Source organism: Pagrus major, chromosome 4, assembly GCF_040436345.1.
Source record: "Pagrus major chromosome 4, Pma_NU_1.0".
NCBI lineage: Eukaryota > Metazoa > Chordata > Actinopteri > Spariformes > Sparidae > Pagrus > Pagrus major.
Genome location: NC_133218.1, coordinates 30,765,739 through 30,784,848, shown reverse-complemented (window position 1 = coordinate 30,784,848; position 19,110 = coordinate 30,765,739). Strand labels below are relative to the sequence as shown.

Genomic DNA, 19,110 nt, shown 5'->3' with positions numbered 1-19,110 from the left:
CCACGCTATAAAGAAAATTTCAGTTAGATGAAAAACAACACAAAATGTGTAATTTTCTTTTTTTATGAAACAAAATCATGTTGTCATAGAGGCACTCTCACATGTTTAAATGAGATAATGAGATAAGGAAGTCATTTATATGATGTCCTACTTTTGAAAAGCATGTTCCAACATTTCAAACTATCACAATCACAACACATTACCTCTGTCAACACTATTTTACATGTAACATACAGGCTTTCAAAAACTTAGATAATATATAGACATTTATAATAATAATAATAATTATTAAAAAGTCCCTTAATTGACAGCAGAAGACAAGTGTCACATTTTCCCATCATCACAGTTTCAGAGAGTCAGTCTCACAGAGTCAGACATCAGCTCGACCTGTGTATCTACTGCCCTCTGGCTGGTCTGCTGTTGTATTACCAGCTCCCTGAGTCTGTTGGTCTGAGTGGCTATTTCCTGGAACAGCCTGACCAGGCGGGACTCCTCCAGACTCCCTCGTAAGTTCCTTGCGAAGAAGGCGTACAACAGAGGATTCACTGAGCTGCTAATGAACACGAGGGCACCAGCGCTGAAGGCAATATTCATGGGCACACATTCTTCTGCCCCACAAACCAGATCGATGATGTTGATGATGTGGTAAGGCAACCAGCACAGTGTGAAGGCTATCACAACCGTGTGGACTAGAATCATTGATTTCTGTTTGGAGTTGTAGCTCATCCTCCTGAGCTGGGCAGCTACTAGACCGTAACAGATTGTAATAATAATAAAAGGAACTACAAATCCCCCCAGGATCTCAAGACATATCAAGATGATCTGTTCAGTCACAGAGTTGTATTCCCTGATAAAACAAAGCTCTTCGCTTTCATCTGATGGCTTGGTCAGCAATGCAGGCAATCCGAGAAGCAAAGCAAGAAGCCACAAAAATACAAGACACATGTTCATGATGCTCTTGGTCTTACAGCGCATCATCAAAAACGGATGACAGATGGCTAAAAAGCGCTCCACACCCATGAGGGTGATGAAGAAGATGCTGCTGTACATGCACACATTGACAATGTAGATCAAGGCCTTGCAGAGGACATCTCCAAACACCCAGGTGTGCACAAGAGAGTAGATCCATAGAGGCAGGGTGATGAGCACCAGCAGGTCAGCAGCAGCCAGGTGCAGGATGAGCACCACAGTGTGGGAGCGCTGCTTGACGTGTCTCAGGATAGTCCAGATCACCAGCAGGTTCCCCGGAGCCCCCACCAGGAAGGACAGGCCCAGGATCACACAAGCTATCGCTGTCCCACCATCGAACTCCTCAGGAGCCATTTTCAGTGTAGTCGAGTGGTTCTTACTGCAAGTGTATGTGCTGACAGCGGTCTCTGCATGAGAAGTAAAAACAAAGTGCTGTCTAAGCAAGTCTTCACTTCCCTTTATGGATAAATTGAACAGGAACCAGGTTACTCATGGGACCCGTCAAGAGTCGCAGATGTGATTTCTGTCAGTATCATAGGTCAGGACCAGACACCGGAAACTGATCAGCGTGACAGCTGATCTGCTGTTGTTTAAAGAACTTTCTGTTTCTGTTCTGCACCAAAGCTTAGATAGAAAATTTACTGTATTGCTTATATATAACAGATACAATATGGGATGTCTTCCAGTCTAGTTTTAACATGCTTCCCATGTTTGCTGCCTGAAAAACACTTGAACTGTATCCCAGGGAGCTGCTGTACCTGGTCAGCAACTATGCCTCTCTGCAATAATGAATAATGCCAATTTTTTTTGTTATTTGACGTGACTTGGCGCAGGCCCATATGCGTAGTTCTTCTGAAGAAAGGAGAACTTTCTGTTTCTGTTCTGTCAGCATGGTTTAGTCCCACATTTACTGCCTGAGTAACTCTTGAACTGTGTCCCAGGAAGTGACTGTACCTGCTCAGTGAACAATATTGGGAAATGCCAAATAACGTAACACGTAACAGCACGTCACTTCTTATTCTTTCCTGAAAGCATTCTGTTTCTTTTTCACATTGGCAGACTCTGACCTATAGAGAACCACAAGTGTCATGGAAATAGTAATAAAGCATTTAACTAATTGTACAATAAATATAGCCATTAAAAAATGTATTTAAAAATTAACTAAATTTCTCACCGTGTCACAAAAAACCCCGAGATATCTAGCTTTTACATGATTCATTCATTCTGAGATGGCAGATGAAAAGCTAGTGCCCTCATTTACCAACATTATCATTATCACCTTAACTTTGGACTCTCTGTCAACTTCATCGATTACATGGATGGTAACCATTGGAGTAGTTAATTATTATCCTTCACTTACCTTGTTGATGATACTGTTGGAATAATTCAGTCCGGAACACCGTATGGAATATTTAGGCTATTAAACAACCCCTTGTCCTTGTCCTGGATTTCTTTTTTATGTCACTGAGGATTTTTTAAAAAGTATTCTCAACTTGCTAATAGGCTCCTTCCATTGATCTGCTTCTGATTTGAAGATCAGTGCAGTGTTTACCAATGATGTCCCAATCCTCTTGTTATAAATCAGTTTCAGTTTTGGCATTTTCTTCCACAGAAAGATAACATATATCCCAACTAGAAGTGGGTGGAGTCCTGATACAACGGCTAACTTTTATTATGCCATTGCTCCATCTCCCTCCACATCTTGTGCTTTACTTCAGATTACGACCTCCCTTTGTAACACAGAAGTTTAAAGCTTTTCTTTCAAGTTATTTATGAATTCCTCTTGCATCTGGGTGTGTGGACTAAAAACTGTCCGTTTCATTATTTACAGATAAATCAACGCAGATTTCTCCTGCTCTAAGAGATTACAAACTTTCACATATGTTCAGAATATGTGATGGCTGATTGAAAACACGCCTGCTGTGACTCCTTCTTTTTTTCCAACCTGTCTTTATTTGACAATTGAGTTATATGATTTGAATGCAATGCCATACAAAGTGTATTTAAGTGCTAAATGATCTGGTTAAAGTCATTCTGAAAAGGCAACAGTAGCTTTAAAGGTAAATTAAAACACAAGTGTGAAAGGGTGAAAGGGGAAAGCACACACTGTGGAGCAAGGTGATCCTAAAGTGGAGATAGAACAAAGTCTTTATCTTTTATTACAAGGTTTTACTATCTGATTGGTGGCAATACATTAAAGAGTAACTGAACAAGGTACTGAGGTCACATGTATTTCCTTCCCTGTTCATATGGGGATTCTGATAATGGAGAGGAGTCAAATATGAAAACAGACATCTGTAATAAACTCTCAACATTAAGGGGAAAGGGTGGTATGGAAAAAATATATATATACAGTGTGGCAACAGCACTGGTATCAGGAGATAAGGAAGTCATCTATAATTCAATTCAAATTACAGTGTTTATTTTGAGAATTAAGGGAGGTGATAATGACTACATCGAGAAATGGACACTGTAATCTTAACAGCAGACTTATATTATAGTGAAGCTCCTACAATTCTTTGTGAACAATGTCTGGTGCCAGAAACTGTGTACGGGAATTTACGAGAATCAAACTGACAAACAACAAAAAACGTGCATTGTTTTTGGAGCATATATATATAGGTGAAATGTTTCCTTTTTCAATTGTGAAAACAAATAAACAAAGAGGAGACAAGAGATAAAAAAAAAATGCACTGTTTTAATACTTTCAAATCCCCAGCTTTACAGGTCAGACACATGACGTGATGAATGCAGGCTGTGGCTCTTTTTTAAATCTGACCCCATTAAATCAAGAAGTTGGCCTGCTGCAGCGTTAACTACCTCCAGGTGGCGGCAGTAATGCAACAGTGAGGATGCGAGCTGACGTAAAACCCCACAAGCGAAGAAGAAGAAGCCTCCCGTCAGCCAGCTGCCTGCTCCGCGAAATAAACATGACGCTGTTGTCAACTACGATGTTCTCAGTACCGCTGCACTAAACGCACAACACTGAAAACAACGAGGGACGTTGGATTTTGTGTTTGACAACATTTGTGGCAAACTGTAAGTGACAAATTAATACGAGCTTCGTGTCTGGTGCTTGCTTATAGTGGCTAGCTGCGTAGCTAATATTAGCTAACAAGTAAGCTAGTATTAGGTAACGTTAGCCAGGTAAATAGCTAACTGTTCGTATCAGGGGCGTGAACTCATTACGTTGAATGGGCATGAATGATAGCCAATGTTGGTCGCAGGTCCACGGTTTTCACTTTTTTGGCTGATTTTATCTATAAGGTACTCGTCGCCAAAGGCAGTTCAATTCGCGAGTGAGTTATTTTGAAGCTTTATCAGCTGTATTGAGCGAACGAGAAGTTAGCTTTGCTTGAGAACCGAAAATGGGTTCGCTAACATCCGGTTAGTAAGTCTCCTAACTTCTTGGAAACTAATAGAAAACTAATAGTATCATTAAGACGCTTCTATGTCATCGCTTGTGTAGCTAACTAAGGGTGTACAAAGCTTATGTTTACACCTAACCTCAGTTTAGCAAAAAAAAAATCTGGCCATTGCTAACGTCAGCTGCTGTGCTTCTGCCCTCACAGGTTGTCAAGTCAAACACCATTTTAACACGTTGAGGAGAGGACACCAAACGCTGCAATGCCTCTGATGTTTTTGGAGAGGTTTCCATGGCCCAGCCTGCAGACCTACACAGCACTGAGTGTGGCTTTGCTTGCTGGCAGCATCTTCAGTGCCTACACCACTGTGACTGACCCGGGGTTTGGGGCCCTGGAAACTGATGAAACACCAGCTCCCTCTGAAGTGGATCTTGAACACCTAGACAATGATATTAGTAACACAGAATTGGCAACCACCGTCCTGTGGTACCTTGTCACAGACAGTCTCTTTGTTTGGGTGAGTGAAGTGTAGGACTTTGCGTTGCTTGATAAGATGATGCTGTTGTTACAAAGACTAATTGTCCCTGTTTTCTCTGTGCCTCCTCAGGTCTTAGTTAACACATTCTGCTGCTCTTTGATGTTAATCGCTAAAATGATTCAGTATGTGGTGTTTGGCCCACTCAGAGTCAGTGAGAAGCAGGTGAGTCTCTGTCTTTAACAGTGTTAAACTGATGAATACAGCTACTTTCATGACAAATATTTATCTCATGTCAAACAGGTCCCAATAGTCTGTGCAGCTTTACATGTGTGCAGACCTGTCATAATGAAAGCATCTAATTCGGTCTGTGTTCATTCTTCAGCACCTGAAAGACAAATTCTGGAACTTCATCTTCTACAAGTTCATATTCATCTTTGGCGTGTTGAACGTGCAGACAGTGGAGGAGGTGGTCATGTGGTGTTTGTGGTTCTCTGCCCTGGTCTTTCTCCATCTCATGGTGCAGCTCTGCAAAGACCGATTTGAATATGTAAGTATCATAAAATAAAAAAATATATTTTCTTCTTTGCAGTGCCCCAAAGCATTGTTTTATGACTACCTTGTATGGTTTTAGGGCAGGACAGTAAACCACATTTATTGTGTTATTGTAATTCCGTTATTGTTCCAGAAGGGTCATTTGTGACTAGTCAGTAGTAACATATCACCAATAAGCCGACACCTGATATTTATGGGTGAGCCACTAAAAATAGTCTCTTTTTTTCATAGTTAGATAATTTTTTTTTAGAGAACTTAAAACCCTTTAAGCCTGCCCTTTTTGCCTCAAAAACAGAAAAACATCTCTGAAGTAGATTTCTCAAAGGACAATGTCTAAAGGACATTATTGACATGGGTACCTGTAAATGATAAGCTCTTTGAGCTCTAATTTGTAAGGACAGAAGACAAAGTATAACTTCAAAAATGTAAGTCAGAAACAGCATTTAAATGCTCTTTTAATATTATTCTTGCGTAGATGCAGGACTTTGAAATTGTCATTATGGCTTTAGTAAGTGCTTTATAGTAACTTATGCAGATAACACAAATTAAAAACTAAAGTGTAGATTTACATGTTTTTCTTAGCTGTGAGATATTATATGGTATAATAAGACCTATAGGGATATACTAGACCAACATTTTTGTGGTTGCCTTGTTTTTTCACAAGGACTTTGAGTAAGTTCTAGCCAAAAGCCTGGCATTTGACAACACCTGATTAATACACTTTTAACCTTTTAAACAGTGTTTTTTTAAAAGGTGGTGTGAGTGTTTTCCTTGAGTCTGAGAGTGACTGTACTTCTTTCAGCTCTGGATCTATTAATAGTTCCTTGTGCTGGCTCATAAGGCAACTGATACAGTTTCAGCCACTACATTGACATGTCCCTGTAGCAGATTGTGTTCTGCTTGTTGGGGGTAAACAAAATATCAAATTTAATCAGCTCCCTGCGAGCAATGAAATTTAAAATGGAAATTAAGCTGGTATTTTGCTAGTGATGCAATGCTGATTGGCGTAATGTACCAGACAATCACTACCCGCAACGCTTTTAAAATGTACCTGTGTGTATGTGCACATCTACGTGTGTGTGTGTGTCTGAAAGTGATTGTGAATGTTCTGTACCATATATGCTTGTGTGTTTGTTTGTGTAACTGTCTGCCAGTCGTGGTCTCTCAGCTTTGTCTATAGATCTGCATTTATGCATGTTCTTTGTAGGTTGAAGTCTGTCAGTTGTGTTTGCCCAGCTGCCTTCCTTCCTGTCTCCCCATTTCTGTGGAATGTAGCTTTGAGGTTAAGATCACACATGTGGGTTAAACTGCTTAAAGCGAAAGGTCTATGATGTAAGTGCGCTTGTTGTTGGGGTACTAAAGTTTTACAGAATTAATTAAATGTATTCATTCAGCTCAGCTGTGTTAGATGACGTTAGCTGTCAGTTTACAGTCTGACAGTCCTGTTTTGCCAGTACAGCATGTTTTGGCGGTATGTGAGGAGTTAATTAATTTTAAATGGGTTGTGTAAGATTTGGAACGGGAGAGTTAACTTTTTCCACTTGGTTACAACAGTGGAAATGCCCTTTGAGTATGATATGAAGCCAGATACTAACACATGTCGTGCATTTGTGTCTGTAAGCTGGTATACAAAAAGCCTTATTTTTCTAATTTTTCCTCTTTCTATTAGGAATATATCCCCCTTTTTAACTGTATTGTTTTTATATTTCATTAGCTGTTTGCTATCAACAGCTGCATGTTTCATGAACACCTACATGCAGATTTCTTATTGATTTGTTGTATTCTTTAAATGCCGCAGTAATCTGTACTATGTGATGGTGAATATTAAAGAGGCTTTGTGGAACAAACAGCATGTGTTGTAGTGGAAGCCGGTCGTTAATTTATGTTAGAGGACTCTAAACTAACGTTGGCTACTGTTGCTCTCTGTTAGCAGAGTGCAGAGAGGCACTGAGGTGGGGCATTCAAGAATGTGCATAAAGTCACATCATTTGGACTGTCTGTCTTGGTATACTGTACAGGCCCACATGAACACTTCCCAAACCAGTGCAAGCAAAACATCCCCAAAAACCTGAGGACATAGCGAAAGGGAAAAAACTCTGATAGAGGCACAATCCACTTATAATCTACATTTTCTTCCCTACAGCTGTCTTTCTCGCCTTCGACTCCCATGAACAGCCATGTGCGAGTGCTTTGTCTGCTGGTGTCGCTGCTGCTGGACTGCTGTGGCCTGGCTGTGGTCTGCGGTCTGCTGGGAGCTTCCCATGGCATGCACACCCTCTCCTTTATGGCAGCAGAGGTGAGTACCGTTTTGACCAAGATTAGCACAGATTATTATGGACTGTTTATGTTTTTCAAATTTCTGGTTAAGCCCATATATTTTTTTAAGGATCAAGGGCTTTATTCAACATGCTTATTCTTAAATATGGCTCACTGAATCAGTAATGTTTCTGAGTTTCTGTTTGTCTGTTTTTCTCAATGAAAAAACATTCTTGGCATATTATTTGAGCAGGAAACCAAAATATTTTTAAAGCAAAATAAATAGTCTTCAATTTCAGCTGGTTAAATGGTAAGATGGCGAAATAAAGACGTGGACATGTGGAATTTATTATAGCCTGCAGCAGGAAATGTCCTCCATCGCATTAAATTTGTTTTCAAACAGTGATCATACTTTGCTAAATCACTACTGTCTTTTCTTAGTCTTAGCCACACTGTGGTTGTGGAAACAGGAAATGTAATTTTAAGACAATCTGGATATATGAAGCAGGAAAAGCCAGCTGTAATTATTAAAGTCAATAGTTTGCATTTCGTTTAGGAGTGCCAGTTTCAGGGCCTCAGTATTGTGCATGCAGGCTGTCAAACATGGCTTACTGGTACATTGAAATTAGCCCCAGTGTTTTCAGTTACAACTGTGCTTTTGGGAAAACGCTCATTACTATTTAAGCTGTTTCCATAAGGTGATATGTTTTTATAGCTAGGTTTAGTCTCATCAACATACAAATTATCACTGTGCAATTGAAAGTGTTGACTTTTATCATTTCCTTCCGATAGTGATGGTTAAAGTCAACAAATGTAAAGTCATATTTTGGATTTTGTCAAACTTTTGTCTTCTTTTTCTAATTTACTTTTACTTATTTTACTACATCTACTTTAGTTTATTGCTGTTCCATTGGGCTGTGATGTTATCATTTACTCCTTATTTTTCATTTTACATTTTTATTCTATTGTTTTTATTGTTTTGTTACTGTAATATTTGACAAAATTTCCAACACAAACGTTTCCATTGGGATTAATACATTTCATTGTTGTCTTCACCATCCTCAGTGTCTGCTGGTGACTGTACGCACTGGACATGTCATCATGCGGTAAGTCCCTTCTTAAAGCCTCCTCACACATGCATGCACGCGCACACACTGCAGCAGAAGGGATGACATAGCTTGATCAGATTTAGAATCGGGAGCTAATGTTAGCGACACCATTTGTTTGCCTCTGGTTCCATTACAGCCGTGTGAAAGGCTGCATTGTCCCAGAGAGGGTGGTTAGGATTATACAAGCAGCAGAAATGACTCTAATCAGCCACAGTGCTTGTAAAAATACAGTATCTTTAGTCTTACATTAAAACTTGTAAACTGATAGCAGGTACAGTGCAGTGGCTTGGTAGGTAGCACAATGATGATTAATAAAAATTGATTTTATGTTGTCTTGGTTTGTGTTTAACATGTGTTACTACACATAATAGATTAGGAGTTCAGCGGCGTTGGAGACTATTGTTCGTTCATATGCCACTAGTACCTGCTAGTGTCCCATACTGCTTTTACACCATCTTTGTTTCATGCATGATTTTTGTCTAAATTGCCAATCCACAATCCAAGATAAAGGCCACATCATCCACCAAACTGTCTAAATATTACCTGGGTCTACCTCCTAACTTAGCTTAAAATGTCTAGCTAGGAGTCATAGCATATGAGTGGTTAGGAAACTTCTTAGAGCAAACTTTATCTTAGTAAGGAAGCGTGGTTGACTCTATTGCTAGGTGTGACACTTAAAAGTTGTGATTGCTTGATCAGAAAAATAAATAAAATGCACTGTTAGTGATGACAGGCAGGACCGCAAACATTATCCCTGCATGGTCTAATACTCTGTAGTGAGTGTTTATCTCACTAGCTGTGTTTCCATAAAGCATTTTGATGTGCATTTGGAAGAATATCGCTTTAGAAACTTTATGGAAAAGGCAAAATTCGAAAAAAAGTTTGTATGCTTGCTTGAGGTGTTTTTTTGTCTTTTGCGAATCAGAGTTAATGCACAAAATGTTTGATTGAATAAACTCGAACATTCAACTCACATGACTGATCAGCTGTTTCCGCTATCTGCGAAAACATGTCTGTAAGCAGCATTATTCTAAGAATTTTCTCAGAATCTAATCATTAGGAGCAACTCTTGGTACTAGGAAGATTTATGAATCCTGCCCCTGTGCTTCATGGCCTGAAAGAGCTGTGCATGTCCACTCAGATACTCCATTCATCTGTGGGATCTGAAGCATCCAGGGACCTGGGAGGGTAAGGGAACATATGTCTACTACACAGACTTCATCATGGAGCTGGCTATGCTCTTTCTGGACCTCGTTCACCATATACACATGCTGGTAAGAGACAGAGTGTTCACAGTGTGATTTTCTGAGAATTTAGTGAATCAGCTCCCCTAATCTTTAATCCTTTCTTTCCATATGTCTCTCATTAGCTCTTTGGTAACATCTGGCTGTCTATGGCAAGCTTGGTTATCTTCATGCAGCTGCGGTACCTCTTCCATGAGGTCCAGCGCCGTGTGCGCCGTCACAAGAACTACCTCCGTGTCATCAACAACATGGAGGCCAGGTGATTATATATTTTAATTGAAGTTTTAATTGAGTTTTTCCCTTTTTACCTCATGATTTTGTGGTTCTTGTTTTTTTTAATGGAATTATTTTTAATCTGATATTATTTTTGCAGATTTGCTGTTGCCACTGCAGAGGAGCTGGCAGCTAATGATGATGATTGTGCCATCTGCTGGGATGCCATGTTGACAGCACGCAAACTACCCTGTGGACATCTCTTCCACAAGTAAAGTGCTTTTTCAATCAGAAACAGTTGCTTGTATGCATAATGGAGTCTGTGCAGGGAGTGATTTCTGGTGCCATTGACCTGTTTCCCTTTACTTAAAGATAGCTGAAGCAGAGACAGCAGGAAAAGCAGGCAACAAGTTATACTTGCCTTGAATGCAGTATCTTTACTTTGTCTAGTATCCAAAATCTTGCAATCTTACAAGTTGCATATACTTTTGTTGTAAAGATGAATTATGATTTTCTTTGTTTTGATATGTACCTGCTGTCCTTCAGCTGAGTTATAGCAATTTGGTGAAGACTCCAACTGATGTTCAGTTACACAAGACAAGAGAGAAAGTCCATAATAATCTTATGTGTGTTTCTAGCTCTTGCTTGCGCTCGTGGCTCGAGCAGGACACCTCGTGTCCTACTTGTCGGACATCCCTGAACATTAATGGGGACGGGGGCCAGGCCAGAAGCCAGCAGCAGGGTGGTGGTATGGAAGACAACATTGGCCCAGTAGGGGCCGCTGCAGAAGCCAGACCACATATCAACCAACACAATCACTTCTTCCACTTTGATGGTACGTCTGTTGGACACAAATCCAAGGATTAATCTGGTTGTGGAGATACTGAATATCAGATAGGCTGTGTGTGACAATGAATTATAGAATCTGTACATTGTTTTACAGGATCTCGCATCGCCAGCTGGCTGCCCAGTTTCTCTGTGGAAGTAATGCACACCACCAATATCTTGGGCATCGCTCAGGCCAACAACTCTCAGCTCATGGCCATGGTGCGTTCAGGTTCACAGTCTAATGAATTTCCTGTTGATTTTATGAAAGATGATACATGGATAGCAATTTGATGGCAGGTGTTTTTGCAGACAGTTTTTTGATACTTGCTTTGCATAAAGTCAGTACGGCCATCATTTTGTCACTCACTTCACCTCTTCTGTTGCTGTTTATGAGTAACCAATATCTATTGTGTCAGATTTTTTCTGGGACTGTGTGCCATTGCCCAAATGCTTGTAACATCATTACCGCTTACATGGCATTTGACTTTGTGGTAAATGCTCGTTGACATTGTGATAACTTCTTTATTTAAACAACACATTTATCAGAAACAAAAAAAAATGTAGTATTTTGAACAGATATATACTTGTAAATCTCTAAGACCTGCTTGTTTTCACCTTTTAAAAAAAATGTAGTGTTTACTTTCACTTATTTATGTCCTGCTGTTCTCTCACCAACAATCTCGCTAAATCATTTCTCTACTGCTCTCTTTACTTTTGATGTACCTGCTTGTCATCAGGCCCATCAGATCCAGGAGATGTTCCCTCAGGTGCCCTCTTACCTGGTTATGCAGGACCTGCAGTTGACTCGCTCTGTGGAGGTCACTACTGACAACATCCTGGAGGGACGCATCCAGGTACCTTTCCCAACACAGGTCAGTCATTTGGGGTTTAAATGATAATAGCAGTGTCACTTTTCATTATTTCATTGATGCCACACAACCTTATTTTGATAACACAACACTCTCCTGATTTCTACAACAACTCTCAGTCCCCCCTGGCTCCCTTTCTCATGTCAATCATATTCATGTAGTTTTCTCGATTGCCAGACTGCAACAATCAGTCTCAGTATTTTTTTCTGTGCTCTTTCCTCAGGCCATAGAGCGTGGCCCTACACAGGCGAGCCCTGGATCAGAAGAGGATGAAGGAGCCAGTGGATCAGCTGATCAGGGCCTCAGTGAGTCAGACAACATGGAGGTGAGAGGAGGACGCTTTTCCAAGTCAGCGGAGGAGAGGCAGAAGATGTTGAAGCAGAGGAAAGAAGAGCTGCTCCAGCAGGCACGCAGGTTTGTACTCGGCTGGTTCAAGTTTTCTACTGAATAGGAAGTAGTGCTCAGCTTTGTTTTATATTCAGAAGACGTTCAATTCAAAAACAAAATCTTTTTATTTCTGTTTTTGAAAACAATTTTTGAGGTCAAGAGTATGACCACACTAGAATGTGCATCGTAGCTCAACTGTACAAATTGTGTTTGACCTGTGTCAGCCTGTGAACAGAGGCCCAGTTGTATAGTACTGCAAAGTAGTAACATGATTCAATAATCCCCTGTAGGAGGTACCTGAACAAGAGTCCAGAGGACCAGGATGAGGATTTGCCTGGACTGGAGGAGGACATTGCTCCAGATTTGAACTTGACTGTGCTGAGACGTAGAACCATGGCGGCAGCTGCAGAGAGACGCATGCAAAATCAGCAAGACCCTGCACCCTGAATCAAAGATTGGCTTCAGCAGAACAGTCTACGACATCATCATCCCAACAGGCACAGACAGAGCTATTAAGACCTCCCACCCACCATTTAGTGTACAGTCAATGGTCATCACCAATTAAATATTTAAAAAGCAAAGCAAACATGGCCTTTGGACTGTTTTGGGCCACCTAAGTAAGGTGGGACTATTGTGAATGGCTCCCGCCTCACTGATCGCAGAATATTCTGAGCATATTATAAATTGACGGGTGCAAGAAATGCAAGGTTGCATCGCCCTTTATTCATGTGCCACACATCGCAACCACCAGCTCAAGTGGGGAGTCAGTATCTGCTGTGATTGGGACTGGTTGTCAAAAAAATGAGCATGCTTTGCATTCAGAAGAGTCTTTTATGAGAGGGGTTTGAAGGTGTTATTACTAGATAAAGCTGTTTGGGTCCTTGTTTGTCTTCAGTTTTATCTGACTTTTTTTTTTTCATTTGTGTTGCTCATGGCAGAGAGCTATATATTCTGGATGAAGAAACTCATCTGTTGTATTTGTGTGTTATTCTTTTATGAGTTTCAACTGTGAATTTAGTGTAGGCAAATTAACAACACAATTTTATTTCTTACCTTTGAGTAAGAGAATGTCACTTTAGTATTGGTCAGCCTTTCTGTCAAATATGAATGTTTCTATCAAAAATAATGCTGCAAACAAAGTGTTTTTGACCCACATGGGTTCTGTATCTAGTGTGAAATATCACCCATTGCAACTATTTGCATTTTGTTATTTAACAAGGGGGGTGGGCCTGTAAATCTTTGTTTTCTATTACTGTTCCCTTGGAATACAAAAGACGACAAAGGGTGTATTACATTTTGTACAAGTACAATGAGTGTCATCCTCTTAGTCTTTCTTAAATTAACCTCTGTTCACGAGCAGTTCTCCCTGAGTAAGAAAATGTTATTTTGCAGTATAATAATGGAGTCCATGGCCATCTGTGTCCATCATGTTGGATTTTTACGATATGTAGATGTTAAGTCTTCGACAGCTGGACTTGCTAAACAGTCTTTTGAAGATGCTTTGTGACAACATTTTTAAGACCTAACAATAAATCCACTTGCCTTTGACTTGACACTTCTAGATATTCTATGAATGAACTGACAAAGACTCGTTATGAAAAAATCTTTAGGGTGCTTTATTTGTGTGGCCTTTGTCCACTCACATTGAGGAGTGCCAATTAAGAATCATCAGCGAGGAACATAATCATCCTCTGCTCAAAGATCTTTTTTCTAATAATGTGCAACAATGTACAACATTTTTGGTCAAATTTCACTAAATCTGAAGCTAATTGAAAACATATCGATGGACACAAACATGGAGACTGTAGAGACTGAACATGGAGACTGAAGTGTTGGATTTCTTGTGATTACACTGCAAGAACTGTTTGAGGTGAGATATGCATGAATATAGACAAAGTGCTTTTGTTTCCTTCCACTTTATCCCAAAGAGCAGCCCACAAACTTCCATGTCAAGCTGAAGTGTTGTAATCTTTATTGTGTGTTTATTTTATTGCTCAAACTCTGTTTGAGGAGTATTGTAAAAGGTTACGATATAGGATTTAGATTTCAGTTAGTCAAATATGACAACAACAAAAAAAAAAGAAATTGGACATTTTTGTTTTCATTTTCCATGAGGTTATTTAACAATTATTAATATCCATGGTCTATTTTCCTATTCATGGGTTATCTTTCATAACCATTACTTATTTAATCAGAACTGAAATACTTTTTGAACTGAGCTTTCCTGTATTTTTGTGCCTAAATCAAGAATGGTTCAGTTATGGATAATTTCTGTAAATCTAGTTTTTGTAAAATATGTTAATACAAAAGACTCAATAAACAGAGCTTCTACAGCTTTTTAACAAATTACAGTAATTTAATCTGTCTCCTTGAGTAATGACTTGGCTTCGTTGTTGTAACGCCCCTTTGTCTCCGTTGTCCAAACACTGCTGCAGACATGGTTTCTTACTTTATTAAGATTTCACCATCGAAAATGCAACAGCGATAGTGAACCCTGCCCAATCTTTAGTGGATTGTATCAAGTGCAATGGACCTTTGAGTTTATTAGTCCAATTTGTGTGTGTGTGTGTGTGTGTGTGTGTGTGTGTGTGTGTGTAGTGGACTGATCCAGAAAGAAAAACTGTGTATTTAGCATTTGACAGGTCAAACAAACATTTCACGTTCTGGAGTCAAACATCACTGTCGATGTAATATGAAATAGTTTGTAGTTTAATCAGACCTGGATGTGTATTTGATCGATTGACGTCATTAGGGTGCGCCTCTTCACCTCCTAGCGTCTCTGCCACGTCATACAGAAGAGCTCCTGCCAAGCGGAAACAGCGGCTGGAAACACCCACGCTATTCAACTTAATGATGTAGCCCAACCTCAGACACAACTAGCACAACTTCCCAGTCGTCGTTTTACATCAACCTACTGTGGGAATTTAACCGGACCTTCTCTTCTTGTGTGTGTTTTTTTTCATACTGGTAAGTACATAAGCTAGCTGGCTAACTGCTAACATGCGATCCCCGAAGAGGTAATGTTAAGCGTTTAATGTGAAGTGTGTGAAGTTACAGCTCTGACGCTGGCAGAGCCGGATAGCTAGCTATTTGACAGGACACACCAGAGAAGTAAAACGCTTTATACGTGACATTATACCTTGTTACTTTATTATATAGCTATATGACAGTAATTAAACTAGTTATGTGTTGCTAACGTTACGTTAGCTCGCCAAAACACTGGAAAACTAACTTAATTCAAGAATGTTTTTCTTTCTTTCTTTCTTTCTGTACATGAGGAGTTTGGTCAAATATAACACAGGCTAAGTCTTGATACTTAATAAGCCCATTATTACAGTCTTACTTATGTGGTTTGCTGATTGGGAAATGATGACATGTGTAATTGTGTTTTGCTGCCATGGTAACCATAATTACGACTAGTCTAGTTCAAGCATCATTAAATTGATTAAAATAATCGAGAATCAGTAATCACCTCCCCCCCAGCAGCACTACTAGTGTTACCTGTTGGCCCTGCTATCTGAATGGGGCCCGTCTCACTTTACATATCCTGGACTATATCCTGGAAAAATGAATGATTGGTGTCACCTCATAGTGATAGTGTTTGTAAGGGGATGTGCATTGTACTTCATAGGAAGGTGTGCTCATGTATATGCCAGCTGGCTTGTCAACCACTGAAGCATGGCAGTAAAGTAATGACAGCTCTTCACCAAGTGAAACTGTATTTGTCAGGTCAAAGTTCTGTTTGACTTAGATCGAACATACTTCCACGCCAACTCATTGTGCTGATACAGTGTCTAAATTGGATTAGAAAAAGTGTGTTGTAATTTCAATATCTTTGCGCACACAATTATGGGTGTGTATGTGTCTGTGGACTTACCAGAGAGAGTGTATGTGTGTGTGTTTTTCAGAGACTGTGGAATGCTGCTGGACGAGACTCCGCTGTTTGAGCCCGCCCTGCTTCAGGAGCTAGACTGGAGCGGCAACACTGTCTCCTTTTCACCCCCCATCTCCGTGTCCAACCCTGGAGAAGGCCTGGTGCTCAGGCCGCTCTGTATGGCAGACTTTAACAGGGGTCAGTCAGAGAGTGATTGGACAACATTTTCCATGCCAGTTAACGTATTCTCAAGAGATTATGAATTTGGTGACTAGTTTTTATAAGAACATGTTCACCGACTGTTGTGTTGTTTTGTGTCTCAGGATTCTTCAAGGTTTTATCTCAACTTACTCAGACAGGCGATGTCACACCAGAGCAGTTCTCGAGTAAGTGATGCTCAGCATAATACTACTTTTATATAAGACAAACTCGAGACTCTATACATCAGAACACACATTTGAGAAAGTACTCTCGTCCCTGAAAGCATACTTTAAATACAAACCAATGTAATAATATATCAATGAAAAAACAAATGTTGTCTGTTGGCTTCCAGAAAAGTTTGAGCATATGAAGAAGACTGGAGACTACTATGTCGTCGTGGTGGAGGACACAAATCTTGGACAGATTGTTGCCACGGCCACATTGATTACAGAACACAAATTCATCCACTCATGTGCTAAGGTAAATTACATCCCGGCAAGGAATTTATAGCAATGTATTGCTGCCACACCAGAAAAACAAATTCAAAACAAGATGTTTTCACCTTATTATGATCTACAAATGTATCACATCATAACTACAAACGTTTCTTCTTATAACAATACACTAATTATCTTGGTATAACCTGAAACTTTTCATGTCATAGCTTGATAATAATGTGAAAATATCTTGTTGCAGCATAAGTTATTGTGTTTATAATGTCAAAAGTTTCATGCGATAACACTATAATATCCATTTTTCTTTGTCAGGTGAGGCAGCAATACACATTTACATATTTAAGAATGGGTATATTTGTATTTTCTCTATATATCCCCTAAAGCCCAATCCCATAAAAAGGTTACTTATTAATGTAGTGATTATTAGAAGGTTGATAATTATTAACATAGTTCACCATCATAAACCAAAAACAAGCGACATGTATGTCATAAGTACAGATGCAGATTAACTTAAACAAACATATTTATTGATCTTGAAAGTGACTGAAGGTATATGACTGAAATGAAGACTCTTTATTCTGTTTGCAGAGAGGTCGGGTGGAGGAGGTAGTAGTCAGCGACGTGTGCAGAGGGAAGCAGCTGGGCAAACTGTAAGTAGACCTGTGTGAACCTTGCACAAAGACATGTTGTTTAGGCTGGTTTTATATATTCATGTATTTATGACACAAATACCAACAGACATGGAAATTATTCATAAAAATGACTCTTGATTTGTGCTGGTTTATTTTAAGTCTTACCCCCTCTCTCTCTTTTTTTGCTCTCCCTTACAGGTTAGTTTCAGCTCTCACTCTTCTCAGCAAAAAACTGAATTGCTATAAAATCACACTGGAATGTGCACCTAAAAATGTGGCTTTCTACCAAAAGTTTGGCTACGCCGCCTCAGATGAGACTTACATGCAGTGTCGGTTTTCCGACTGAGGACAGCAGCTTTAAACCTCTCTCTGGGGGCATGGACCACACCTTTATTCACCCACTGACATCAAAACTTAACACTGACAACGTGTCTTAACAACTGTGTTCGTGGTTATGGCACAGTGGAGTCATTCTTGAACGCTCATGCTAACACAGGGGTAAACATAAACATATGTTGAAGCCCTCCGCTTTAGTCCAACATCATCCTCCGTCCCTTTGGTAACCATGGCTACCTCACCAGGGCGGAGCCCTGTCATCGTCTTCCCCCACCATCTGAAGAATGTCAGTTACTGTAAATGTAATGTCTTATTGTGTTACATCCTTAATTATACATCCTTAAGTAATCTGCTGTGTATCCGCAGAGAAAACACAAATTGTATCATCAGCAGTTAGCACAGGTAGTTGCTTGGGAAATCAAGATGGTACAAAATTAAGTTATATATCAGATAATAATTAAATTATGTTTGACAGGCAACAACTTCTTATATTCACTACAAAACCAGGTATGGTTGAAGGAAACACTTTATATCATGACTCAACGTTAGTCTCACAGATCTGTCACATTGATCATCAAGTCACCAAAGAAAATCAACTTTGTTTCTTTAAATGTGATCAGAAACTTAACGTCTCTTTAGGTTTTACTTGGGTTGAATTTTTCTCATGTCCTTTATGGTACAAAGTGCTCTCTATCCCAGCATGCTTTTCTTTGACAGTAGTGTCGCTGGAAACTACAGGATAATGAAGGTTCAAAGATCTGCATTGCTTATCAAGTCAAGACTGTTAAATTGCAGAATATTTCTAGTGAACAAAAAGTTTTGTATTTGGTCGATATTTGAAATCTGATCACAGCTGTGAGAATGATTGAAAGATTTTGTGATGGGTAATGGATAAGAATGACTTTTGTAAATGACCTCTTATTTAAGATTTATAATTATGCTGTTAGTCGGGAGAACAGGGGAACATATTTAATGTAATTTATTTCCAAATATGTAATAGTCACATAAACTATTCTATGACCTACTGTGTTTTCTTGCTTATATTTCTACTTTTAAAGAAAGAAATCAGGGAAATTTGTACAGCAAAGCTGATAGTTTTAATTAAAAATCTCTTGTATTTGTTGAAGCTTTGTTGTACAAATTGGAAGGTATGGGATGGACACGTCTACTGGTCTGTTACAGCATTTTCTTTCGATACACTGATGGGTAGATGCTGCAATGCAAGGTGCCTTCCTGCTTATCAAGATCGACACAGCGCTTCCTAACCGCAACAATATTTCCATAGCCAAGTTGTCAGCTGTCTTTGCAAATTTGCTTAGAAATGAATCCTTATATATTTCAG

At 39.5% G+C, this 19,110-nt stretch overlaps 3 protein-coding genes across 3 annotated transcripts; 2 read left to right on the top strand and 1 right to left on the bottom strand.

Moving 5' to 3' along the window:
• Nucleotide 1: 1 nt before the first annotated feature.
• Nucleotides 2–2,508, bottom strand: LOC140994331 (leukotriene B4 receptor 1-like). The gene is made up of 2 exons (XM_073463903.1): nt 2,330–2,508; nt 2–1,376 (listed from the first exon to the last, which is right to left on the bottom strand). The coding sequence occupies exon 2, from the start codon at nt 1,321–1,323 to the stop codon at nt 349–351; it is 975 nt and encodes a 324-aa protein (XP_073320004.1). The 5' UTR covers nt 1,324–1,376; nt 2,330–2,508; the 3' UTR covers nt 2–348.
• Nucleotides 2,509–3,845: 1,337 nt separating this feature from the next.
• LOC140994522 (E3 ubiquitin-protein ligase AMFR-like) lies at nt 3,846–14,616 on the top strand. Its single transcript, XM_073464191.1, has 14 exons — nt 3,846–4,008; nt 4,542–4,851; nt 4,942–5,034; nt 5,195–5,359; nt 7,508–7,660; nt 8,686–8,726; nt 9,871–10,003; nt 10,099–10,232; nt 10,347–10,457; nt 10,825–11,021; nt 11,130–11,233; nt 11,752–11,886; nt 12,107–12,297; nt 12,561–14,616. The coding sequence occupies exons 2-14, from the start codon at nt 4,597–4,599 to the stop codon at nt 12,715–12,717; spliced, it is 1,869 nt and encodes a 622-aa protein (XP_073320292.1). The 5' UTR covers nt 3,846–4,008; nt 4,542–4,596; the 3' UTR covers nt 12,718–14,616.
• A 516-nt stretch (nt 14,617–15,132) lies between these two features.
• Nucleotides 15,133–18,793, top strand: gnpnat1 (glucosamine-phosphate N-acetyltransferase 1). The gene is made up of 6 exons (XM_073464495.1): nt 15,133–15,237; nt 16,179–16,342; nt 16,468–16,530; nt 16,698–16,825; nt 17,389–17,450; nt 17,631–18,793. The coding sequence occupies exons 2-6, from the start codon at nt 16,189–16,191 to the stop codon at nt 17,776–17,778; spliced, it is 555 nt and encodes a 184-aa protein (XP_073320596.1). The 5' UTR covers nt 15,133–15,237; nt 16,179–16,188; the 3' UTR covers nt 17,779–18,793.
• The last annotated feature ends 317 nt before the right edge of the window (nt 18,794–19,110 follow it).

Excerpts from the sequence above, each read along its gene's own strand:
- LOC140994331 (XM_073463903.1), bottom strand. The coding sequence starts at position 1,323 with ATGGCTCCTGAGGAGTTCGATGGTGGGACAGCGATAGCTTGTGTGATC.
- LOC140994522 (XM_073464191.1), top strand. The coding sequence starts at position 4,597 with ATGCCTCTGATGTTTTTGGAGAGGTTTCCATGGCCCAGCCTGCAGACC. Across the intron at positions 5,360-7,507 it reads GCAAAGACCGATTTGAATAT|CTGTCTTTCTCGCCTTCGAC; the intron begins GTAAGTATCATA and ends TCTTCCCTACAG. Across the intron at positions 12,298-12,560 it reads CTGCTCCAGCAGGCACGCAG|GAGGTACCTGAACAAGAGTC; the intron begins GTTTGTACTCGG and ends AATCCCCTGTAG.
- gnpnat1 (XM_073464495.1), top strand. The coding sequence starts at position 16,189 with ATGCTGCTGGACGAGACTCCGCTGTTTGAGCCCGCCCTGCTTCAGGAG. Across the intron at positions 16,531-16,697 it reads CACACCAGAGCAGTTCTCGA|AAAAGTTTGAGCATATGAAG; the intron begins GTAAGTGATGCT and ends GTTGGCTTCCAG. Across the intron at positions 16,826-17,388 it reads TCATCCACTCATGTGCTAAG|AGAGGTCGGGTGGAGGAGGT; the intron begins GTAAATTACATC and ends TTCTGTTTGCAG.